The sequence below is a fragment of the Zootoca vivipara genome, chromosome 8, assembly GCF_965207765.1.
Source record: "Zootoca vivipara chromosome 8, rZooViv2.hap1.1, whole genome shotgun sequence".
Lineage (NCBI taxonomy): Eukaryota > Metazoa > Chordata > Lepidosauria > Squamata > Lacertidae > Zootoca > Zootoca vivipara.
This window is the reverse complement of record NC_142591.1, coordinates 22,372,810-22,399,708: the sequence shown is the minus strand read 5'-3', so window position 1 is coordinate 22,399,708 and position 26,899 is coordinate 22,372,810. Positions and strand designations below refer to the sequence as shown.

Genomic DNA, 26,899 nt, shown 5'->3' with positions numbered 1-26,899 from the left:
AGGACGATGGGTGGAGGCTCCCTGTAGGGAGTCCCCCTGACACTCCCCTTCAAAATGTACTGTATATGCTTATATTTAGATATGGTGTTGTGAGTCTGAGTCTCTTTTTTTCACCCCGTAACATAGATTCATAGCTCTTTGATAATGTTATACATTGCAAAATTTCAAAACTATGTCTCTGTGAACAAAAATGTCAGAAATGAGCCAAATCAAGTAAGCCGAGTTTCTTCAGGCCGGATAAATATTAGTGGGTGATAGTATGCTGCAGTACTAAGTACCAGATATGTACATATCAGCATCTGGTCCATGCAGCAGGAATGTTGGCAGTGTTGGAAACTGTACGGAATGAATCATTAAGCTACGTGCAACACAGCTGGGAGACTTCCAGTTTAATCAGGAATACACAGCATACTGTATCTAAGGGAATGTGATGTGTCACTGTGTATTTGAAGAGATCAGACACCATCCATTAATACCTTAAATCTCAGACCATCTCATCGTCTGTGACATAAGTATACTAACTCATAGCCACCAAAGAGCAACAGGTTGGGAAATGATATTGCAAAAGGAACACACAATCGCATAACCTCCTACATTTCTCCAATGAAAATGGTTGTTTGTTTAGTCGCCTTAGTCGTGTTCGACTCTCCATGATCCCATGAACCAGAGCATGCCTTGGAAACTCTCACTTTCGTCTCAAACCTTCCTCCTTTTTTACGTCCATGGAGTTTTCTTGGCAAAATACTGGAGTGGTTTGCCAGTTCCTTCTCCAGGTGGATCACATTTAGTCTAAACTCTCCACTATGACCTGTCCATCTTGGCCCTGCACGACATAGCTCATAGCTTCTTGGAGTTATTCAAACCCCTTTGCCACAACAAGGGGCCAATGAAAATAGGGACGTCTTATTCAATCATCATCATCATCATCATCATCATCATCATCATACCCAAGCCACTCTGGGTGGTTCCAGCACATATAAAAACATAATAAAACATTAAACATTTAAAAAATCTCTCTGTACGGGGCTGCCTTTAGATGTCTTCTAAAGTTTGTACTGTACAGTTACTTATTTCCTTGGCTCGGGGTGTGTGTGTGTGTGTGTGTGTGTCACATAACTCCATACCCTCCAACATTCCTCCAATAAATATAGGGGTGTCCTACCATACCCTTCAACATTTCTCTGACAAAAATAGGGACATCCTAAGGAAAAGCGGGACATTCTGGGATCAAATTGGAAACTGGGACAGCTTCTGTAAATCCAGGACTGTCCCTGGGGAAAAGGGACATTTGGAGGGTTTGCAATCGTGTAGCCAATTTAGCGATAGCACTGGCTAAAGTTTGTAACTGCTTGGATTGGAAAGCCAATCTGCCAGCTTGCAGTGGTCAGGGTTCAAGATGGTCAGGGTGCTTTTCAGGCTGTGTGCATAAAAGTACTGTTGCCTGTTGCCAACTTCTCTAAGTGGTGAGAAGTTTCAGGAGTGCAGCACTTACCTGGGTTCTCTGTTCTTTTCCTTCTTGCCCACACACTTGCCCTGTCGCCCCAACCCCAATTTAAGCAATATGAAAGTTCTGACCCAAATGAGGCTGTACTGTATGTAGAAGCAGGGCCGTCTTTACCTGGGGGTGCAAGGGGTGTGGGGCACCTGGGTGCTGAATTCTGGGGGGCGCCCACCACTGAAGCCATCTAAGCTCTTAACTATCTACCTGTTATTAAATAATAAATAATTTTGATCAAGCTAGATAAACAAAATACATATATACCTAGGTATTACCTACTGTTTCACTAAAGGACTTTCGACTTTGTGCGCTCATTTACCAGCAGCGGCATTTGTCATTCACAACAGTGCATTTTAATTTTATCACTTACAGTTCAAAATCGTTTAGAGAAATTGTTAAAAATAAGAATGTTTATTTTCGCTAATTGTCGGCATTTTCTTTGACTCACTACTTAGTACTTAGGGCTCTACTACACGCGATTTTCAGCACGCGATTTTAGTTTTCCATTTCTGCAAAAACGCACCTAGAGCACACACTATGAATTCTGCGAGCTGCATTTTTTCTTCATTTTACGACGAATGCTAAGCAAGAAACACATTTCTTTTTCCTCACTTCTTTCATAAACAAGAGATAAGGCGTAAGTGTGGTGTCTGACATAAGCATAATAAAAGTTAATTTGGGGGGCTAAACTAAATTTGGGGGCGCTGGGCGGATCTTTGCACCCCGGTGGCGCATATGCTAAAGATGGCCTTGTGTAGAAGGGAAATACATATGAATTACATTTGAAACCTAGCAGTCAACACCACGATCCAAATGCAATACATGTACTTGGAAGTAACCATGCAGGGCTTTTTCTTTTCTTAATGAAACCTATTTTTAACTAATTAAAACCACATATGAAACTTGTGCTCATCACTGCTCATGCATGATTCCCTAGTTTAATATAACAAAAAGTGGATGGGAGAAGGAGGGCGGTATTTTGTGGAGTGCTCAACATGGAGGAGACTTCCACCTAGAGGAAAGTTGTGCAATTGCTCCTTGTGTGAGATTAATTTCAGACACCCTTCACAATGAGCCAAGTGCAAGGATCTTTTAAAATTACTTCCTTTGCCCTTTGAAACAACCCAACATGTACAAAATAAACCTCCTGTCAGCAACCTTAAAAATTGTAATCTTAGACTGCACAATCTTTTTGCACCAAATTTACGCTCAAGGATTTGTCCAGTCACTCGCAGCAATAAAACATGGGGGCAATGCCTATATGTTTAAAACCTTACATTTGGCTTCCAAAAAACGTTCGCAAACCGGAACACTTACTTCCAGGTTTGCAGAGTTCAGGAGCTGATTTGTTCGTCAACTAAGCCGTTCGGGAACCAAGGTACCACTGTACAGCTTTCTAACACAAACACAAGGCCACATGCTCTGAAACAGTCCTGCTGGCTTCAAAACAAACATAATCACATACGGTCATAATCATGTGGTTGTACATTGTAAGGCACCTCAAAACCTCATAGCACCTTTTATTTCAATCCTTTGAAAACTTTCACACAGGCAACACGGAAACCATAAGCTCTCAGTCCTGTCGCCTCCTCCAACTTATCCAACTGCTTTCAACTGTATTCATTTACTGAAATTATTTATACACCACTTTCAAACCATCACAGCCTTCTGTAGCTCCATCTCTCAAGCGGGCACCTTCTACAGAGATTACCCCAACCCTACACCCAACATGACAACTTCTACCCTAGGAATCATCAAGTGGACCAACTTTTTGACTATCCTTAGTCAAATCAGCCTTTGAATTGAGACTGGCCATGAGGCAGGAGCCACACAGGCAGCAGATCCGAATGTAGATCTTTAACTGTTCCTGGCATACATCTTCACTCATTCCCTTCTTCCCTGCTGGTGAGGGAGGCATCATTTTGTGGTTCGCCTCAGGCACCAAAATGTATTGGCCCGGCACTGCTTGGAATAATTTTATATTTCCAAGAAGATAATATGTTCACGAACATTCTTCTCTGTTCAACAACCATCTGATGCCACAGAAAAGAGACCAATAGTTTGTAACAGTTTATACGCACGCAAGTGTTTACTTCATTCCGTGTGTGAATGGATGATTCTCTCTCTATGTGTGTGCACATTTGTAATCTTCACATACCTCTTCTTCGCTTTTGACTGTCTCCAATTTTTGGAAGAACGCCATGGTGTCCTCCCTGCTGTTGTAATACCTCGTGTTCATTTCATCCATCCGGTTGATCTTGAATTTCGAATGGTAAGCTACTATGTGTTTCTCCATCATGGTTCTGTGAAGTACCGAATAGGAGTGGTCCCCAATATCTCCTGTCTGTTGTCTGCAATAAAAGGGAACAGACAGAAAGTGTTTATGTGGTGGCAAATTTAGCATCCAGCAAAGCCATGTACTGTATTCAGAACAACTCATAAACCATCTACTTTCAGCAGCCAGAAATATAACCAGACACTGGAGAGACCTGTCAGGAGTAAGCATGGACCAATGGTACCAAATAGTATGGGAAACAGCCCTACTAGAAAAACTAATCAATAAGCTGAAACTGACACGGGGACAAATAGAAGAAGACGCCTTCACCCCGGTATGGCTCCCCTTTATCACATACACAGCCCAACAAGATAATGACAAAAATCCACCAACAGCATATGAATCAATATGGCTAACCTGATCCAAAACACCCATCCCTCTCACGCATGAAAACAATAACAAAGACCACCACCGCCAATCACAAATGAACAACCACACCCTAGGCCAGGCATCCCCAAACTTTGGCCCTCCAGATTTTTAGACTACAATTCCCATCATCCCTGACCACTGGTCCTCTTAGCTAGGGATCATGGGAGTTGTAGGCCAAAACATCTGGAGGGCCGCAGTTTGGGGATGCCTGCCCTAGGCCAACCCCAACCTCTCTCACCACCAAAGGAACACAAACGAACAACAGAGAACCTGTACAAGTAACGCTGACATCAAACCCTGCATATATTAAGTAAAATAGAAACATCGGCACCTGACCCCACCCCCACCCATCCCCTCTGATTTGTAAAAATGATGCGTGGAAAAAATCAAAAAATCTTTAATAAAAAAAGAACAACATAGCAGCCAGACCTGCATGTATCTATTGAGCAAATCTTCAATCGATTGCCACAAAACACAGTGTTTCAAAAGCATGCACAACTGCACTTTATTTTATAGTGTTTGACCACGGACATTCCTTAGAGCCATCCCTATTAATAACGAGGATGATGCTTAGCTTACGAAAGCTTTCACAACCCCATATCCCTGAACAGGAGGGAGCCCAAATTTCAGGGGGGTTAGAGTGCAGTCCTATCTTCTTGGGGCAACCTTCTTGGAAGCAGGTATCCATGGGACAGGACTAGAAAAACCTGCCCATTGAGTGCCCCTATACTGAAGCGAGTAATGTGTAAAAGGTATGTCTAATTTGTATAAAAAGGCTGTGCACATTATGCACAACAAACGTTAGCGATTACAGTATGGCATTTTCCGTCCGCCTCTCAAGCTCGGACCATAGCTGTCAAGTTCTCCCTTTTTAAAAGGGAAATTCCCTTATGCTGAATAGGCTTCCTCGCAAGAAAAGGGAAAACTTGACAGCTATGGCTCGGACGCAACTTCAGTCGAGCCCGACAGGACCTTTACACTCCTCCCGCATAAAGAACTACGATTCCCGACAGCCCGCTGGGTTTGTCGCAAAAGGAGGTGTTGACTTTTCTCTTCTTCCTGCCCGGGCAAGTTTTTATAGCTCAACTTCTGGTTTGATTTAGGCTGTTTGGCTCTCGTTGGAGAGGATCCCTAAAGCAGGTCCCTTCCCAAGAGGGAAGGGGGGAGAAGCCAAGGGGGCAGCCTTAATTCTGTGGGATTCCTCTCCCTTTCCTTGGCCCTGGAAATGGAAGGAGCGGGCGCGCAGGAAGAACTTCTCGTGAGCTGCCCCGTTTGCCTGCGGGAGCTCCCCGCCGGCGGCATCAACTCACATCTGGACAGATGTTTGCAGCAGCAAGGCGAAGCGGGAGGCGGCGAAGACGTCCCAGAGGATGCGGAGCGAAGTGGCATCGACGGCGGTAGCAGCAGCAGCCCAAAGGACGCGGGGATGGGTGCGTCTGGCCGGAAGAAAATGCGCCTCTCCAACTCCCCGGAGAGGAGCAGCGGGGAAGAGCGCGCGGGGAAGGGTAGCCCCGGTTCAACCCCGCTGTTCTCCCTTTTCCACAAGGCCAGGAGCTCCGGGGCAGGGAAAGCCGGGACGCCTCGGGGCGCCTCTGCTGCTGCCGCTGCTACTGCTACTGCTGCGTCTCCGTCTCCATCTCCATCCCTGGCGCAAGCGGGAGAGAAACAGCCGGACGGGGAGGATCATCGGGGCTCAGGTGCGCGTGGCTCCGAGCTGGGCGGGGAAAGCCTGGCCCGAAAGCTGGAAGGAAAGCCCCTGGCGGACAAGCTGCGTCCCAGCCACCTGGGAGACTACTTGGGGCAGGATCAGGTGCTGGGCGAACAGACGCTCCTGCGCTCCCTGCTGGAAGCGCACGAAATCCCCTCGCTCATCCTCTGGGGGCCTCCGGGTTGTGGAAAGGTGAGTACAGCAGTTGCAAGGGTCCAGCAGTCCAGCCCCCTGCTGTGCAGGAATCCAGCCATTCCTCGAACCACCAGCCATTCATTCATCCATCCATCCATTCATTTTATATGCCACCCTATTCACCAGGGGTCTCAGGGCAGTTCACAAAATAAAATCAAGGTAGAAAACCACAAAATACATAATAAAAATAAAAACAACAACCCAGTAGCCCCCCATCCCAAAAAACCCCCACACATTTTAAAAGGGCATAGGATGTAAATCAGAACAACCTGGTTAAAAAGGAACATTTTTGCCTGGCGCCTAAAGGTGTATAATGAAGGTGCCAGACAAATTTCCCTGGGGAAAGCATTCCACAGATGGGGAGCCACTGCAGAGAAGGCCCGTTCTCATGTTTCCACCCTCCGGACCTCTCATGGAGGAGGCACACGAAGAAGGGCCTCAGAAGATGATCTTAGGGTCCGGGTAAGTTCATATGGAAAGAGGCGGTCCTTGAGGTATTGCGGTCCTGAGCCTTTCAAGGCTTTATAGGTTTAACAACCAAATGCACATAGCATTATGCAATGGGGGGGGGTGGACTCCTTGTTACCTTCTGTCGCCCTCCCCTCTGACAGACTCCACGGGACGCAGGATCACAACCAGGGCTTACTTTTGCATCCAGTCCAGTGTTTGAAATTAGCCAGGCGCCAGGTGCGTTTTTGCGACTGGCGTGGGTCCAATTGCGACTCCATGGAGATCTCTGGATGCCAGGTTGGCGACTGACATCTCCATCTGGCTTGGCTTGCCCCTCCAGCTTCCTTAAGTAGTAGAGCTTATTTATTGCATTTATAGTCCACCTTTTTCTCCAAGGAGTGCGTGGTTCATACACACACACTCCCAACCTGCATAATAATAATAAATCTCATCGCAAGTAAAGGACCCGTGGCATACTGAGGGAGCGATAACATCTCCATTTCACATTCAAAGCCATTTTTGTGGTCTTTTCAAGGGCAGAATTGAGGACTATCCCCCCCCCCTTTTTTTTTTAAAGTGAACTCTAGGATTCAGCACTGCTGTGACTGGGCATCACTGCCTTCCTTCCCTGAAACAAAAGGAAGCACATACCATTCCCCTTCTGCAGCACATACCATTCCCCCTTCTTGTGTAACTGGTGAACCTAAAACCAAAGAGATACAGCGTGTACTCATGAGTTTAAAAGTAGCATCTCTTCACTGAGAAAGTCTGCCTTTCTTTTGCCATATTTGCCAAGTCCTAAAGTTGCATCCAAATTTCCCACCCCTGCTCCAGTTATTTGGGTAACTCTGAGAAGCATCTTGGAAATAGTGATTTAAATCGATTTGATTTAAATCAAATCTACCCTGCTTGAAATATGGCAACCCTATATCAGAACAGATCAGGAATAAAGCAGTTAAGTGAGGAAAGGGTATATACACCTTGATGCTACAGCACGTGGGACATGTGTCTTCCAAGATTCCCCAAGTTGCTCCAGGAAGAGACTAAAAAGCTCAGGCTAAGTGTCAGCCGCTCAGGTCAAAAGGGAAAAATACGCTTGAAGTGACCATCATATCTGTGGATATTGGAAGTGGTGATAAATTACCCCCAAACCTTTAATACTAGCATTGTGCATATGCCCACAGACAAATAGCATGAACCAAGAGCATCAATTTGTTCTATTGGGCTACAAATTAACTTTAAAAAACTTTCCCCTGTTTCTTCTTGGCCTAGTCCAGCTGCTTAAACACAAGTTTGCAACCTGAGTAAGCTATGCTATGATTTATGACCCTCTAATGTGCAAGATTCAGATTTTTGCATGTCTGCCATGAAGCACCCAATTTTAGCCTAGGGATGCAGCAGGGAAACATCCACGGCTGTAACCCAAGCACAGAATAGCTTTGCTGTTGCAAATGAACCTTAGAACTGTCCAAACCAGAAGTTTGGTATAACCTTGTTTTTGTACATTTTTTTGTTTTTGTTTTAACACCCATGCAAAAGGGTTATGTAAGGGGATGCCTGACATGTTATTACTTAATAAACTGACTCTGAATACTGCAAACCAGCTGTTCTCGGTCCTCCATGTGCAATCTTATACTACGTTAATGGAGTTAATAGACGATGGGAATGTGTTAACTTCAAAGCAACATGCTGTCTTGGCAATCTGTATTAAGTTTCACGGGGCTTATTTTTATCTTTTAGCTTTTAGTTCGAACTTCATCATGACAGGGCAAAAGTATTTGTAGTTTAGGCCAGGGGTACAAATAGGGTATTTTAGTTTTGAACATATTGAAGTGTTGTGACTTTCTACCATAGACACACGAGCGCAGATCTTATTGGCATTCCTGGTATTAGATTGAATTGGTTTCCATTATAATTGCTGGTGCCAGGCATACAGGGTTGTCAGCATAAGCAAAGTGATGCTCCTGTTTCCATCCACTATAACCATCTTTGTCTTCTGCAATACAGTGGTACCTCGGGTTACAAACACTTCAGGTTACAAACTCCGCTAACCCAGAAATAGTACCTTAGTTTAAAAACTTTGCTTCAGGATGAGAACAGAAATCGTGCTCCGGTGGCCCGGCGGCAGCAGGAGGCCCCATTAGCTAAAGTGGTGCTTCAGGTTAAGAACAGTTTCAGGTTAAGAACAGACCTCCGGAACGAATTCAGTTCTTAACCAGAGGTACCACTGTATAACAGTGGGAAGTCAGCCTATTTAAGTCTTCTTCTTATCTGTGCGACCATAAAGGAGACGCTTTGCTTCTTCAGAGACGCAGCTTGCCAGTGTATAAGAACTGACTACTGTCACTGACGATTTTCACCGATTGTGGGAAAATTCATGGCAGGGATGGATTCTGGAATACCAAAACCGTATAATTGGTTATGATCCCCCTTGTCTTGAGAGCATGAGTGGGGAAAAGGTGCTTATTTCTTAGCATCTCTTACAAAGGTTACGTAAGATGGCCACATTACAATTCAGAAAGGAAAATCTGAAAACAACGCTGGTCAAATGATTCCCTGTGTACAATTTCCATGAATACTATTGTTTCAAAATTAGAACTGAATAACACCCTAAAGGCATGCCTGCATTAAAATGCATGGGTGTGTGATTTCCTGTCACACTTCAGTGGCAGGTCAGAGTTCAAACTCAGTCCAAAAATACAGAAGTATTTTGGGGACATTCTTATTCTTAATTCTTAGTTTAGTTATGCTAACTTTTCCCTGACAAGGACTCAAGGTGGCTTACAGATAAAAACAAGAACAGCTAAAAACATAGGGGGGGAGGAACCAATTAAACATTGATAGAGTTAAGTCTATCTGTAATGTTTTAAAAACATACAGATAGTTGCAACAAAAACAGCAGGGCACCAGCCCTTTCAGTAAAATCAGTCAGTTCCCAAAAGCCTGTTGGAGCAAATAGATATTTACCTGGCAGGGAGCCAGTCTAATTTCTCTAGGAAGGGAGTTCAACAGCCACTGAGAAGGGGCAATAAGCTTTCAGTGGCCAAACCTCATAGGCAACCTTGGCTCTCCAGATGTTTTGGAACTACAACTCCCATGATCCCTGACCACTGGCCCTGTTAGCTAGGGGTCATGGGAGTTGTAGTTCCAAAACATCTGGCGAGCCAAGGTTGCCTATGCCAACCCTCCTTTCCCTTACTGAGAGGCGTGATCTGTAGTTGCCAGTCCCAGAAGATAAATATAGATGTGGCCAAGCATCATTTTTGTCAAAAGGGCTTGGCAGCAATGCCATTTGGGGAAATGGGGGGTTGGCTGTCTCTGGTCTAAGTGCCTAATCATCCATACCAGTTGCGTAAGGGGTTTCACACGTGGCTGAGATTTGTTGTTGCAACAAGACTTATTGGGGGTGGAAGTAGATTTAGAATTGAGCAGCTTGGTCCCTGCATTAACAAGACTAGGACGGATGTTGTGTGAAATTGTCAGTAAATTATGAAGCTCCGCCCTGCACCTGTTATCTCTACCTTGTTTATAGAGGCAAGAAGACTTGAGGGTAATCGAATCTGACTGACCTGACAGGGGTCAGTTACTGTTTAATGGATTACTCTGCAAAGCTATCTTGGCTGTTTGTTATGAACCGGGAAATCTCCTGGTAAAATCTCTGCCAAATCAAGGATTTCTTTTTGCACTCTTCAGGGCTAATTTCTACAGTTTCCAAATTTCCAAATGGTGGGCCCATCACTGGACGCAGTGTGCAGTAGGTGATGGGGCCAAATACAAGGATGCCCTGAATTTCTCTAGGTAGCTCCCTTTTGCTGTGTATATGTTAAATCCCACTTTGCATACATGACCTGTATACACCATTTTCAGTTGAGAGTATGAGTTCTACATCATCCTCCCCCAACTATATCTGCTTCCCCCTAAAAAAAACAACCACAATTTACTGTGATAACGTTGCGGGTCAGTGTGGTATAGTGTGGTTTAGCATGTTAGATTAGGACTAGGGAGACCCAGATTCAAATCCCGTTCAGAAACAAAGCTCGCCGTGTGACTTTAGCTCAGTCACAATCTCTCAGCCTAGCCTGTCTCACGGGATTATTGTGAGGATAAAATGGAGGGTCAGGGGAAAGAATTATGTATAGCAAGCCTTGAGTCCCTTGGGGAAATGGTGGGATAGAAATGCAGTAAATATCCGATGCTCCTTGAGAAGTTAGGAAATGGAAGTATATATTGTCACAACAGCTCTCCTAATTTTCTTCATTGCCACTGGCCTTGATGAGAACCTCCTCCTTACAAATTTATTATTTATTATTTCTTAAATTTGTATACTTCCCTATATCCATAGGTCTCAGGGCAGTTCGCATGATAAAAATCACACCATATAAACATTACATGCACAATAAAAATAAAAAATAAGAACAGCCCAATAACCCCCCCCCTCCCCAACACATTTTAAAAGGTCATTGGGTGTCAGTCAACCAAAGGCCTGGTTAAAGAGAAACACTTTTCATGGCACCTAAAGGTGTATAATGAAGGCGCCAGCCGAACCTCCCTGGGGAGAGCGTTCCACAAACGGAGCTGGGAAGAAAACAAAAGTTTCATGTGCAATGCCTGGTGCTCTTAGTTCGACATGGTGGTCCTTGGGTTTGTGGTCCCCACCCTGCAGAACTGCCTTTCACGGCTGGTCTCCTGGGAATGTTGGCAATGGGGCTGTGAAATAAATGCAGCGTGGTTTTCTTGGCTGTTCAGACCCCTGCCTTCTTCCCAGCTGGCAGCAGCCTTCTGTAATAAATGTAGTTCCCCCATCCTAAGCCCTGAGGGTCTTTGCCAGGGAGAGCTAACAGCACGAAGTCAAGTTACCAGCAATAAATGTTGAGAACCAGGTGATACACACATTTAAGTAGGGAAGAGCAATTGTGATGCCGATCTTGGTAAGTCTTTGGGACCCGCTATCTAGCGCACAGTGCAATCATGTGTTTTAGGACTAATTAATATTGGATATACATTATATGAAAATAAAGGATTAAATTTCTGCTCTGGGCCTTCCAGAGAACCCTCTAATTTCAAAGGTGAGAAAGGTGTCGGGGACTTACTACTGTGTTTTATATTTTCAAATGAAACGTACTCCATCATTATGTTTTGTTTCAGGAGATTGTGTCATGGCATCAGGGTATAATCAGATTTAGGTAGATTCATGTGTCGATTTTAAATCACACATTGGTTACTCAGAAGTAAGCTTTTGTTTGCTTTCTCCTTGCACAGTCTCAAACCTTTACAGGAAAGGTGGTTAAGAATTTTTAAGGAAAATTAAGCAATGTATAACGTAGTTGCAAACATTACAGAAGTTCAGATATAAATGCATAACTCCTCTCTGACTTGGATTATTTTGACTTTTATCTCTTGAAAGGAAAGAGTAGGGGAGAGTGGATCCCACAGAAAAATTAGTACATAGCTGTGTGTAAGGTTGACCGAAAGGGAAAAAGAAGAAACAGCCGTCTTTATTTTCTAGGAGGGACTGTGTTAGAATTGAAAATGTTAGCTGCTGTATATCATACTGTAAAGGGGAAAAAAATCCTTTCCATTTACGTTCTATTTATGTTTCCTGTTGTTTTTTAAAGAATCCAGTATTCTCATGTCTTAACACCTGTTGCTTGTAATTAAGGCTGCAACTGTATACACAGATATCTTAAGAGTATGCTTTACTGAATGCAGTGCAATATGCATATGATCAAATATGCACTAAAATCAGTCTGCACGCTACAGCTTGGGGATAGATGAATGCAGAATATTCTGCCCCGCAATAAATGAACAAGGAACTGAACTTTTTCAGATAGCCTTCAAAACATATGCTTTCCTGAATCAGCAACAGCTTTGTAATCTCCAGTTTCTGAAAATGGAATAGGACAAGGTAGGGGAACCTATGCCCCTCTAAAAGTGGTTGGACCACCACCAGCCCCAGCTATTATGGCCAGGATTCAGCAGGAATGTTTGATGGGAATTGTAGTGTAACCTAAAGGTAAAAAAAGGTAAAGGACCCCTGGGTGGTTAAGTCCAGTCAAAGGTGACTATGGGGTTGCAACGCTCATCTTGCTTTCAGACCAAGAGAGACGGCATTTGTCCACAGTCAGTTTTTTGGGTTATGTGGCCAGCATGACTAAACCACTTCTGGTGCAGCAGAACACTGTGACAGATACCAGAGCACATGGAAACACCATTTACCTTCCCGCCTATTTATCTACTTGCACTGACGTGCTTTCAAACTGCTAGGTTGGCAGGAGCTGGGACAGAGCAACGGGAGCTCACTCCATCACAGTGATTCGAACCGCCGACCTTCTGATCGGCAAGCCCAAGAGGCACAGTGGTTTAAACCACAGCGCCACCCACATCCCAGTGTAACCTATCAACACCCAGAGGACTACAGGCTCCCCATACATACTTGGACTGAGCTTGTAGTGGCTTATATCCAACGACAATCTTTCTACCTTCAGCTGCCTGAAAGGTTAAGGAGACCGAGAAACAGGAGAGTGAGAGAGAGGTTGGGGATGTATGTGTTGCCATTGATGGAACAAACAGAAGTGCCCTGCTATCACTGTTAGTCCCCAGGACATAAAGCTCTGGCTCTGAAGCGCTCTCCAGTAGAGGATCAGGTTCGGAGCACCTGCTGAAGTAGTCCTGATCTTTTCGGGCAGCATTTAGGCTTGTCACCGCCTGCCCTCACCAGCTGCAAAGGATCTTTTGGCCCAGAGCAGCTATTGGAGAAGAAAGTGGGGGCAGAGGGGGCTGCTGCCCAGTTGTTGCTGTTTTTTAAAGTATGTACAGCGTTCTCTTCTCATGAGAAGAGAAGACTCCCTGGAAAAGACCCTGATGTTGGGAAAGATGGAGGGCACAAGGAGAAGGGGACGACAGAGGATGAGATGGTTGGACAGTGTTCTCGAAGCTACGAACATGAGTTTGACCAAACTGCGGGAGGCACTGCAAGACAGGAGTGCCTGGCGTGCTCTGGTCCATGGGGTCACGAAGAGTCGGACACGACTAAACGACTAAACAACAACACAGCGTTTTTGCTCTTCCCGGCAATCTGAATAGAATTAACATCCCGCCAAGAAAAGTTCAGATTTGAAAAGCCTTATCCATCCACATATCTTTTGGAACTCTTGAATGAGCTGATTGCTGAGTCTATTAAAAAAAACCTTTTTCTTAATTGTCTAACGTGGCTTCCCTGATAAAGCGGGAAATCCGTTTCTCTGAGAAAAAAGTTGATTATTTGTAACATACGTGCAAATGTACTGTATTAGCCCAAATATGAGCTGCGCCTTTAAAATTCAAGGCGAGGAAAGAAAAAAAAGACAATGCCTGAATATACCGTAAGCTGCTCCCTTAAAATTCCACAGGCACTCACACCCGTAAATGGCAAATGTAGAAGAAAATCCTACGGGTCCTAGAGAGGACCCGCAAGTGGAATTTGGGGCGGGGGGGAGTGTGGCTTATATTCTGGCCAATATGGTACATTGAAAGCCCTCCTAGGGTGGGATTTGAAAGTCCACGAGGCCATCACCTTTGCTGAAGCTCTAGTCAGTATCTTGGAATTGTCAGGCACTGTCTCAGAAGCAAGTCTCATTCATTCTTATGCAGAAGGGGAATGGATCTTGTAAGATGACGCCTGCTAAATTCAGGGATGGGAATGTAGCCCCCCCCAGAAGTTGTTGGGACTCCAGTTCCCATGAGTCCCAGTTAGCATGGCCAATGCTTGGGGATGGTAGGAGTTGCAGGCCACATCCATGCCATGCTTCAAAGCAATCTCATGCCCGCTCACAGAGTTACCTATTCTCAGAGTGGTTAACGGCCGGTCTCTATTCACAGGGAGCCCTGGGAATTGTAGCAGGTCCCATAATTCTTGGGAGCCGTGAGTGTTTGAAGTGGTAGCATTGTTCTTTAAATGGGTGGCATGAATTTAGCCATAGTTCAGCAACAGGTAAAAGAGCCACAGGTTCGCTATTCCTGATGCACATGCAACTTCTGAAGGAAGTATGCTCCCCCCTATCAAAACAATTGGTTTAATCGGACACAGATATAATAACCTTTTATTTAACGAATTAAAACTCATTTGATTGTCTGTTGCCTTTGAGTGATTTGCATCGTGCTGAACTCTTACATCTCAGCTGCACTGATTAATTGCTGTTATTTCTTGATTAGTGCACCAATTGAATTGATGGGCGCCTGCAGCCGTTTTTTGTTCTTTGTTTTTATTTATTTATTAGATTTATATACCACCTTTCGTCATAAGATCTTAGGGCGGTTCGCAGAATAAAATACAGGATAAAAACGAGTAAATAAGTAAAACAAAGCAGCAAAACAATAACCCTCCCCCCCATGGTCCTGGTTGAAGAGGAACACTTTAACATATTGGGTGCTAAGGGTGGAATCCAGTTCTGGTCCTACTCCAGAGCAGACCCACTGAAATTAATGAACGTGACTAACTCAGGCCATTAAGTTCAGTAGGTCTACTCTGAGCTTGGTTGCTACAACCCTCAGTCTAAGAGAGGATAACTTCACAGCTAGAGCTACTCTGTTCGTCCATGACTCAACTGGGATATGAGTTTATATTAACCAGACGAGCCGGTATTGATCAGGTCAGGTTGTATAGTCTATCTTTTGACTTTCTATGGATACTGAATCCTGACAGCGGTATCTGATTGCGGCAGGATGGGGAGGAGGAACTAAGCTGAGCTGAAACTCTGAAATCGAGAAAGCCTGCTGCCTCCTACTCGCATTCCTAAAGACTCTCTTGCTGCTTCCCTGAAAACATCTAAAGCGTTTGCTATCCAGACGGTTGGTTCGCCACACCTGTCCCTCTGCAAATCCTTCCTGCTCTGTTCAGGAATGTCCCCTCATAGTCTTACTCGGGCTTATCTTGCTGTGGTTCCTTGAATAGACGAGGAAATGGTTGGCCGATGGACAGAGAACGTGAGTTTGCGGGTGCTTCCACTTTCTCCACGGTGGCCATCTTTTTCTCACTTCCAGGATATCCAGATAATATTTGTCCTGAATAGTTGCATCCCTAGTTTCCCCCAGTTTGTTTTCTCATTTCCCATCCTGGGTTGGTTTACTGAGATCATTTTATATCAGGCATCCCCAACCTTCAGCCCTCCTGATGTTTTGGACTACAATTCCCATCTTCTCCGACTATTGGTCCTGTTAGCTAGGGATCATGGGAGTTGTAGGCTGAAACATCTGGAGGGCCGCAGGTTGGGGATGCCTATCTTATATTATGTGAACCTAAGGTCAGGTACACATGATACCTTTAAAGCATATTTCCCCCCATCAAAGATTCTGGGCACCCACACATTACAGTTCCTAGCAGCTCTTAACAAACCATAGTGCCCAAAATTCCTAGAGGGGGCAGGGGAAAACGTGCATTTAATGCTCCTTAAAGGTATAGAGTATATACAGCCTTCCTCAGTGTAGGGCATTTTCCTCTATTCCAGTCGCGTATTATTCCTTCTCTTATTGGGTTTCCCTCATTCTTTATATCCCCTTTTCTTCTCTTGGGGTGTTTATAAAAGATAGCTTAGGTAAACTGAGCTATTTCTGCTCTGCTGGGGTTTTCCAAGGTGAATTTTGCGACAATTGTACCAAAACATCCAAATTTGTACCTAAAAGTATTTTCATTGAAACGCGGTGCCGAAGGCATGCCTGACTGTGACCCCCCCCCACATACACATCAAACTCCATGTATGCTGTCCCACCCGGGGTCACTAAAGCTGTCCCCGCCATGTGTGTGTCTTGCCTTAGACCACAGAAATGGTGGCAATTGTCAAGGCAGGTCACAAAACCACGCTGGCAGCTGTGTTTGCTTTGGCAGGTCGCAAATTGAGAAGGCCTGTTGTAAGGAGCACCAAAGAGTGTCCATAAATAATTGCCAAGTCCTGCCAGGAGGGCAAAGAGAGAAAGGTGAAATCGCCACCTTTTAACATAAATCCGTATAGTTAAAGCTATGGTTTTCCCAGTAGTGATGTATGGAAGTGAGAGCTGGACCATAAAGAAGGCTGATCGCCGAAGAATTGATGCTTTTGAATTATGGTGCTGGAGGAGACTCTTGAGAGTCCCATGGACTGCAAGAAGATCAAACCTATCCATTCTTAAGGAAATCAGCCCTGAGTGCTCACTGGAAGGACAGATCGTGAAGCTGAGGCTCCAATACTTTGGCCACCTCATGAGAAGAGAAGAATCCTTGGAAAAGACCCTGATGTTGGGAAAGATGGAGGGCACTAGGAGAAGGGGACGACAGAGGACGAGATGGTTGGACAGTGTTCTCGAAGCTACGAACATGAGTTTGACCAAACTGCGGGAGGCAGTGGAAGACAGGAGTGCCTGGCGTGCTATGGTCCATGGGGTCACGAAGAGTCGGACATGACTAAACGACTAAACAACAACAACAACATAAATCAATCTGACGATCAAAAAGGATGCTCATTTGTGTGGGCCAAAGCTTTAGTCAGCAACGAAATAGTCTGATGCAACACACAAAACCTTTGGATTAACTTGGTTATTGAAATAACCTGAACTAAGTATATAACATTAATGCTTTTAGTAGGCATATGATGCATCTGGTGTTCAAATGACTTTGCACATGTTATTTCAACGGTCTTTAGAACAGAGTGGTAAATTTGGGCTTTCTTGGCCAAATTAATAATAATAATAATCTTTATTGCGGTCCAACAGCCCATAACATGGATTCAGAATAAAATGCAGATTCATACAGACAACCCCTCAGGGAAGGGAGACCGAAGCGTTATTTGTTTAGTCATGGGTATGTGATATGATTCGTATGACTACTGAAAGAAACTTTGCCACAGCCACTGTGATATCATTGGACTTGTCATCCAGAAGATATTTGATATACCTGTAGTAGGCTTCAGATTGACCCGGCTGATTTGCCAATAGTGGTTTAATCAAAAGTTCCCTAGCTTGATCATATTGTCTGCAATGCAATAAAATATGCCTCATGCAGTCGACGTCCTGAGAGCATACACAGATCCTATTTTGATAAGAAATACCTCTCAGTCTGCCATTTAACTCTTCTGATAGGAATACATTTAATCTGGCTTTGGTGAAAAGACGTCGATATGTTGTTGACCAAATTAAATACAATCTATTTTCCCCAGTGTCTTATGGCTATTATTGTTGGTTTTGTAATTCATGGGCAGGAGGACCTTTGTCCTATCAAAGGCAGTTACTAGGGTAGTGATCTGTTGGGAGGGGTTACATGCCAACAGGGGGCCAGAGACAAAAGTGTTCAGCGCCACCTGTCTTTCTTCCCCCGGAATCACTTGCAGTTGGCTGCCAGGCAGAGACAGATGACTCCTGCCAGACATCAGCCACTGAATAGTGTTGCATTGCGATCTCTCTCAGCCTCCACATGTGCATTGTGATCTCTCTCAAGCCTCCACATGTGGAATTTGGGTTTCCCACCTCCTTCCTGCTGCAGTACTCCCTAAAAAAGCTGTTCCTGAAAGTCTGGGATCCTTCAATACTGCATTTAATGCCATGTAGAGCAAGAGGCAAGAAATCTGCAGAAATCCAAGATGGCTGCCTTGTGTGAATGGCATGCAACTTTCTGCTCGCACAACTTTCTGCTTGCCGGTAGTCATTATAATAATGGAAGTAACAAATGGCAGCACTCCCAAGCTTGCTGTATCAAGCTGATTCTTGTACCATGGAAGCCTGGGAAACTGCAAGCCAATGAGGATTTGGGCACATGTTTTGGAAACGGCACCTTCTCAAGCCGCATGGCAAACTGTTTTTTGAAAATGGAGAGGCTTTCAAAAGCCAGCTGGTGATAAATGGCATGAGAGTCTGCTGTCCAAAAAGAAAACTTCTCTCTCCCACTGGCTAAAATAGCTCTTTCGATTCCCCTTCAGGGGAGGGTAATAGTCGCACTCTCTTCCTGTCAGAATAATGCCCAATAGATTTTCCAGTCAAATAAAGAAAATGAGACGTTTTCTATCCCAAGACACTCCTTCGTTTCTTCACATCCCAACACTGTTTCCCCCTCCCCCTCTTCACAATGCCTTTTAGCCATGTCTTTTGTGTTCTCAGAGGAAAATCAACACCCTTGCGCTTTTCTTCCTTTCAGACCACCTTGGCTCACATCATCGCGAACGGCAGCAAGAAGAACGGCACACGGTTCGTGACCCTGTCGGCCACGAGTGCCAAAACCAACGATGTCCGAGAGGTCATTGCTCAAGCACAAAATGAAAAGAGGCTCTGCAAGAGGAAAACGATCCTCTTTATCGACGAGATACACCGTTTCAATAAGTCTCAGCAGGTATTGATTGCTCCCGTCTTAGTAGGAAGTAGTCGGAAGGCCTTCCTTTGGAAACAAATGGCTTCTACACGGTGCAGTTGGGCAGTACTTAAATTGATAGATTTCTAGCATCTCGGCTGAGATTCTGTGTGGCATAGTGGTTAAAGTGTCAGACTAGAACTCTGGGAGACCAGGGTTCAAATCCCTTCTTGGCTAGGTGTCCTATCTGTTAGCCTAACCCACATGGTAGGATTATCCCATTTTTTATTATCTCTGCCTTTGCAAGGTAGATTAGAAATGAAAGAGAATGAGTGCCCTAAGGTCACCCAGCCAGCAGGAATCTGTCCCAGAGTTTGTTGACGTGCATTTGGCTTTCGAAACTAGAACCTAAACTTCTTTTAAGCTATATTGAAACTACACGTTTGGCATCTGTTTGCTGACTGAATTGAGAGTTCATTTGCAGCATTAGGAAGACCACAGTCTAGTTTAAACCACAAGCTTTGGGATTAGGAAGCTGGCAGGCAGTCCAGCATTTCAAAATACACTCCCACCCTGCGAACAAACATGCAAATGCACCATCCCTAAGTCTGGGGGTGGAGGGGTGGGGAGAGGAAGGACAGCAAAGGCAATACTGACTGGATTTTTGCCTAATTTCTTACACTTGCACCTTAAGAGTTTTCAGTTCTGCGGTTGAAATGGAATATGAGAACTCTGGGCACAAAGAGGTGTTGAAAGTTCTAAAAAGATGTTTTGAATGATGGATTGCTGCAATGGGGAGATCTGCGTACAATGTTCCATGAATTCCTAAAGTCGCATTCGAATTGTTTTCCATCAAAATATCAGAATCACATGAATAATCCTTTTGGGGGGGGGAGAGCCGCCACAGGCTTACTTTTGTCAGTTTAGCATTGCAGTAATGATGAGTATGTGAACACTTGGCCTCTGTATCTCGAACAGTAAAACAAAAATTGCAGAAACTCCCCCCCCCACAACACAGCCCCTCAACATACATTGTAAATGAAATGAATAAAGGTGCTATTACAGACCAAATTAAGAATTTGCTTAATATATGGCATGCAGCTATGCACTTTGTTTTTCCTTGAAAGGTGTCTGTGTGATTGGTATTGGGAATGTGTTGCCTACGGAGAGACTTGTCTCTTTACTCCCCACCAGAAGTGGAACAGATGTTGCCCCCCCCCCTCGCCGCCACCATATAGCTAGGAATTTTCTTTGAGGGTCCTGGTCACCCCTGGGGAAGAGACATCCTGGTTCTCTTCAAGGTAGAGGAAAGGAGAGGTGCACTGCCTTCTCAGCAAAAACCACACACACCTTAATGGGGGAAAACAAGATGATCTAGTTTGGTCTTTGGACGAGTTGCCAGCAAAACGTCCAAAACGGAACTGCTTCAATCTCTGAGCGAATGGAAAATCGCAATTGCGTTTGTGAAATAATTGTACTCACGGGGGATGCCTCATGTTGTCATTGATGGGGACCAGCTTCTTCTGCTTCCCTCCCATGTCCAGGATACGTTCCTTCCTCACGTTGAGTGTGGGACCGTGACGCTGATCGGGGCAACCACCGAAAACCCTTCTTTCCAGGTCAATTCGGCTCTTCTGAGTCGCTGCCGCGTTATTGTCCTCGAGAAGCTCTCGGTCGAGGCGATGGAAGCTATTCTGATGCGAGCTCTCAAGTCCTTAGGGATCCAGATTCTAAGCCAAGGCGAGCAAGCCGCTGGCTCTGTGAATGGCAGCGACAGCAAGGACTCCGAGTAAGTATGCTTTGCGGAGCGCAGCGTGTTAACCCACACCACCCAAGGAATCCATTGACAGCCTGCCAGAGCAGGAGTGAGAAAGAGGTTATGGAGTGGTTAGGAGGGGGTGGGAATACTTTTAAAACTCCTTTTCATAGGGGAAAATGATGCATGTATGCTCACTGTAAATGGTATAAAACAAACAATACAAGCTGTTGTCTTTCTTTCTTTCTTTCTTTCTTTCTTTCTTTCTTTCTTTCTTTCTTTTTAAAAAAACCCTGCTTTCCGGATTACAACAGAGAACCTTATGCTAGCTGTTGCAATTTCTGATTTGCCTGCAGGATATATTAAAGTGCACTACAGCTGGGGATTTGGTTTGGGTTCCTGTCTCATTTGTATGCCATCGTTCTTGTTGCTGGCTACAAATGCCTCATGTAACAGCCAAGTGTTAGCCGAAATATCCCTTCTCTACTTATCTTGAATCTCTCGATCCAAAATGTAACTGAGTGCTTGTTCGACGGCAAATGAAGCGGGGACATCAGAAATTGTTCCTGCGTAGCCAGTGCTGTATGTCTTTAAAAAACAAACAAACCGCAAATTACCCATTCAAAAATGCCAAACATTCCGGGGAAATAAGAGAAGTTCAGCTAAAAATATTCCAACCCTTCTGTTATGCTTTCTTCTCTGTCTCTAAACTCAGTCTAAAAGTTCTGAAGTCTACATGTAAGAGGGAAAGGCTACTTCGGGTTGAGCAAACGGTCTTTGAAGCATATGGCCATAATCTAAGGGATCGTTAGTCATGTTCCTCCTCGCACGCCAGACAGAATTCAGTATTATGTGTCTGCCTTGCATGGCAAAAAGGGGGGAGGAAGAACCCACACGCTGGCAAATCTCTCTTGACAGATTTAGTATTGCCTCCAATCCATTAAAAAAATGGATGCTTAAGTCCCACGAATCAAATCAATAGGACTTAAGTGATTTGTAAGACTAAGTGACCTGTACCGTGGATTTCAGTAGAACTTAAGTGTAACTAACTTTCTCTTGGAAGAAAACACTTGTGGTTTACTTATAAGAAGAAAAGCTTGGGGGGGGGGCATAAAGACCTCTCTTTTCTTCAGTTTTAATGTGACTTTTTTTTTGCTCCAGTACATGCAAGTTCCTAACTAGATTGCATAAGTTAGGGAAATGAAGGAATTCTGTTTCCTTCTTTAGGATGCTGGGTTTGTACGACTGTTTATTCTCTTTGTTGCAACAGGGCATGAGCTGTGAGTGCGAAGTGTGGGTCAGAGCAACACTGCTTCTCAGGCTTCATATGATGTCACAGCTGTGCTTACGGTGACTCATTGGATGGGTTTGGGAGGCTTTCATTTCTGGGTGGGATGTAGGTAAAGGTAAAGGGGCCCCTGACCATCAGGTCCAGTCGTGTCCGACTCTGGGGTTGCGGCGCTCATCTCGCTCTATAGGCCGAGGGAGCCGGCGTTTGTCCGCAGACAGCTTCCGGGTCATGTGGCCAGCATGACAAAGCTGCTTCTGGTGAACCAGAGCAGCGCACGGAAACACCGTTTACCTTCCCGCTGGAGCGGTCCCTATTTATCTACTTGTACTTTGATGTGCTTTCGATCTGCTAGGTGGGCAGGAGCTGGGACCGGGCAACGGGAGCTCACCCCGTTGCAGGGATTCGAACCACCGACCTTCTGATCAGCAAGCACTAGACTCTGTGGTTTAACCCACAGCACCACCTGTAGGTAGAAGGAACAATTCTGCCTCCTCCTTCCAAGGCAATATATTTCACTAGACCCTAGGCCTGCATTGAGTAAATATTTGTTCTCTCAATGGAGACCAGACTTTAGGGATCAACTTGGTGCTGTTTCTTATTTATTTATTAGAACCCGTTGGCCCACCAACTGGAGCCAGGTGCAAAATACTTTAAAAAAACAAAAAACTCACTCCCCGTAAGGAGTGAGTTTAAGTTGATGTGTTGGCGCTTGCATAATACTGCTAGCCGGAGGAAGTGAAAATATATTTATATGTTATCCTCGTAGGTTCTGCCGGTTGGGTAAACATGTATATAAACAGAAGCACCGAAAGGTTAGCAGGGTTGGTCAAGGTCACATAATAAGCAAAAGCCAGAGCCAAGAAATGGCAAGACTTCTTAGGTGCCCTTTATATGTTAGAATCAATGAATGTGAGAAAAGCTCTGGTGGATCCGACCAAAAGCCTATCTAGTCCAGCATCCTGTTCTCATAGCGCCTTGTTCTCTGGTTTCCCCCAGCAAATGATGACGCGGCTTCATCCCACAATTCTGCTGTAGAAATTTTTATTTTTGTTTTATTAATTTATTAGATTTATATACTGCCCTTAATCATAATATCTCGGGGCACTTCACAGAATAAAATACAGGATAAAAAACAAGGAAATAATTAAAACAAAACACCAATCCAATCACACACACACACACACACACACACCCTTCCCACAGAAACATTTCAAAGGCTGCAGGATACTAATCAGCCAAAGGCCTGGTTGAAGAGGAATGTTTTCTGCCTTGAAATATATATTGAAGGTCCCAGGTGGACCTCCCTGGGGAGAGCGTTCTACAAACGAGGAGCTACTACAGAGAAGGCCCGTTCTCGTGTTGCCACCCTCTGAACCTCACATGGAGGAGCCACACAATGAAAGGCCTCTGATGATGAATGCAGGGTTTGTATGGGGAGAGGCGGTCTTTGAGGTATTATGGTCCTGAGTTGTTTAAGAATTTAAAAGCCTGGTGCCTCCTTGGTGGGACCTTCGTGTGGATTCGTATAAGAACGCAGGAGTAGAGGGGGGGGAATTGCCTGCATGGTGTGCTAATGGCATGCCTTTGCACTCTCCATAAGAACATAAAAAAAGCTCTGCTCCATCTAGTCCAGCCGCCTGTTCTCACAGTGACCAACCTTCTCCCACAACAGCCCTGCTCCCACTTCTGGTTCCCAGAGGCATTCGGAGATAGAGCATAGCCGTTATAGCTTGAGAACGTTCTCCATGAATTTGTTAAATCCTCTTGGCGGCCATTTCTACGTCTTGCGGGAGTTGATTCCATAGTTTAACTCTGCATTGCGTGAAGGAGACTAGCAATATCCCAGTGGAGCTTTTTCTCTTGTGCACTTTAGTTGCAGTTTTCCTTTACCTTTTAGGTAACATGGCACCCTGAGGTCAGCTGGTGCGAGGTCCTAGGCTGTTTTTCCTGCCTGCCTGTTTATATTTTTGTCTCTAGGTATCACCGGTTACAAGGTACAAACATCAAGGCTTGGTGTCCAATTATGTCCCGTGTTAATTTGGGAGACTGGCAAAAATACAAAATAGTGCAAGTGTAAGATGAGAGTATGGGGGAGTATATTCAGAGGTTGGAAAGTAGGTTAGTTTCCTGACTTGCAATTGTTACCTCATGTAGGATGAATGGGCAGACGTAGAATACGGAAGTAGAAGAGGAAACTTAGGTATGTTTTAATATAAGGCTGAAGTAATCAGATACTTCATAATTACTAAGAAATTCCTCAAACCAGTAAAGAAAGAATAGTTTGTTTTTAGATTTTGATGCTTCTGCCCACCACAAAGTTGTTATTAACAATTGTTTTTAACTTGGATTCTATGCTGGGGAACGGGCAGTTTTCAAAGGCACACATTTTTTAAAATTACCATATGCAAATGATTAATAGGCATTCTCCCAGAAATATGAGGATTCTAGGATCCCTTTCAACACAGGTTATCAGGGGATGGAGGAATGTATAGCTTAAAGCACTGAGCTCTATAAAATAGTATTGTGCTAAAGCAATTAATCAGCATTTTAAAAAGACTATTGCTCCGTGGTTGAGCATCTGGTTTATATAAGGTCAGAGCAGGTAGCAATGAGCATTCTTTCTTTGTCTCCCTGTGTATGTGTCCCGTTTAGACATTATACCAAAGGCAAAATTGCTGGTCCCTGCTTCAAAGAACATGCTTGCTGCTGGTTTTCAAATCCACTTGCAAATACTGTAGTGTGTTCCGGATACTGACGCTTTTTAAAAAAAACACAAAAACATCTGGCTGCTTTGGCAGCCATTTCTCTCCTGGGGATGACTTAATATATTCCTATTCATGCAATTTTGCATGGATTTACTCTTGTCTGTTTTATTGTATGTTGGAAAACATATTTTATAGTTTTAATGCATTGGAATCCACCTTGAGAACTTGGGTTAGTGGGCCAGGTATAAAGGATACAAGTAAATTGAAGTCCCCTCTCCCTTTGTGCTGTAGCTTGCTTGAGTCACCTAAAGCTATTCTGCTTGCAGCACGCTGTTGGCAGCAGTGAGAAAAGGGTGTGTAGTCCCGTCTTAAGTTATTTGCAGCTTGGCAGCTTCCTCTGGGAGACACCCTGGTAGGAATCCCAGGAGGAATTCTGTTGGCCTGTGCCAGGTAATCCTATTATGACTGTATTCTTATATATCATGATAGCGATCGTTCTTCACAATGCGCGTCTATATCCAATTACATGTAAAGATAGTAGCCCTTGGTCCAAGAACATTTGTAGGCATGAAACGTACGTATAAAACAATGTCAGAGAGTTCTGAACAATGTGCAAGATGTGCTGAACAGTTCTGTGCGGGATCAGATCATATAAAGAGAGATTGTTTAAATGGTCTCTCACAAGAAAATCTCCCCAGCACATTTCTTTAAGTACATTTTACAGGAAGATGAGCTATAGACAGTGTTAGAAACTCAGATATACAGTGGTACCTCGGGTTAAGAACTTAATTCGTTCTGGAGGTCCGTTCTTAGCCTTTAACTCTTCTTAACCTGAGGTACCACTTTAGCTAATGGGGCCTCCCGCTGCTGCCGTGCCGCCGGAGCACAATTTCTGTTCTCATCCTGAAGCAAAGTTCTTAACCTGAGGTACTGTTTCTGCGTTAGCGGAGTCTGTAACCTGAAGCGTCTTTAACCTGAAGCGTCTGTAACCTGAGGTACCACTGTATTGGCTAATTGCCAATAAGCCTAGGTTATTGTCGCGACAACGGAATGTCTAGGAACCATTTTTGTGATGAGATTTATTATTATTATTATGGATGGGGTGAACCATGTGATCCTTGGAGAAAAATGTGGAATATAAATGCAATTAATAAACCCTTCTGCTTAAGAATGCTGGAGGGGCCAGCAAGATGGAGATGTCATTTGCAAATCTGGCATCCAGAGATATCCATGTGGTTACAAGTGGAACCTGTGCCAGTTACAAAACGCACCTGGCGCCTGGCTAATTTCGAACACCACCTATAGATGCATTACATATGGTGTGTTTAGCTAGGAGAATGCAGAGAAAGGTGGGCACAGAGGACATTTGCACATGTGTCTGTATCTGAGGTGGTGAAATCTTGTGGTTTTTCAGACCCAGTCACCCAGCCTGTGAGAGGTGTGTATATTATCCACTCCTGGAATAATAATAATAATAATAATAATAATAATAATAATAATAATAATAATAATGGCTGTTGATTAACTGCTAGAAGCAGGTTGACGTTCACACACATCCTTTCTTCTGACGATGGCTACTAGCTTTAGGGAACCTTCTTCAGCCCCGAAGGCCACATTCTCTTCTGGGAAAACCACCTGGGGGCCGAGGTGGCCAAAGTAACAAATGTAAATTTTAGCTTTGCACAATAGCCTACTTTCTAACCACACTCACACATCCCTCTTTATCCTCCACCCAGGCAAGCAAGAAACTTTATCAGTGTTCAAGAACACATTCCAACTGGGGAAAAAACCACTCAAAGTGGCTGGGGTAAGGGGTGTGGCCTAGGGTGAGTCCCAAGGCCCCTGGAAGGGCAGATTTGGCTCCTGGGCCTGTTGTTCCACACTCCTGCTGTAAAATCCATCACATTTCACATTCCCAAGCACCCATGTTGATATTTTGTGGATAAGCGCACTTCTCTAAATGACTGGTTTGGTTATTGAAAGGTATAATTAGATCAATTCAAAACGAATCCCTTGACTTCTCTAGCTGCTTGATAACCATTTAAAGAAAACGACCGTAAATCCTTCAGTGAATGAAGTGCAGAACCTCTGGCAATCCTGGGTTTATGTGCAGTGCCAACATACTCCATAAGGAATTGCTGCCTGTTCCAGTCTCCCCACACTAATCCCCGTTGGATAAAAAGGGCAATGAGTCAATGAGCTGGAAACAGCACAAGTTGAAGTGCTGTACGTGCCGGATTCTGAAGCGTGGCAACTCCTGCCCTTGAAAAATAGGTTGGCTGTGTTTCTGTATTTGCAAAAATGTTAAG

At 44.4% G+C, this 26,899-nt stretch overlaps 2 protein-coding genes across 3 annotated transcripts in view; one reads left to right on the top strand and one right to left on the bottom strand.

Moving 5' to 3' along the window:
- Window positions 1-20,455, bottom strand: part of MYLK4 (myosin light chain kinase family member 4) — an 84,313-nt gene extending 63,858 nt beyond the window's left edge. For both annotated transcript variants that reach the window (XM_060278024.2, XM_088675123.1), the window contains exons 1-2: window positions 20,321-20,455; window positions 3,657-3,849 (exon numbers count right to left, since the gene is read on the bottom strand). In XM_060278024.2, the coding sequence (XP_060134007.2) occupies window positions 3,657-3,849; window positions 20,321-20,376 (249 nt within the window). In that variant the 5' untranslated portion in view covers window positions 20,377-20,455. The remainder of the gene's footprint in view (window positions 1-3,656; window positions 3,850-20,320) is intronic.
- WRNIP1 (WRN helicase interacting protein 1) overlaps window positions 5,228-26,899 on the top strand; it is a 35,291-nt gene continuing 13,619 nt past the window's right edge. Inside the window, exons 1-3 of the mRNA XM_035125399.3 lie at window positions 5,228-6,102; window positions 18,689-18,880; window positions 20,383-20,627. Coding sequence (XP_034981290.3) covers window positions 5,428-6,102; window positions 18,689-18,880; window positions 20,383-20,627 — 1,112 coding nt within the window. The 5' untranslated portion in view covers window positions 5,228-5,427. The remainder of the gene's footprint in view (window positions 6,103-18,688; window positions 18,881-20,382; window positions 20,628-26,899) is intronic.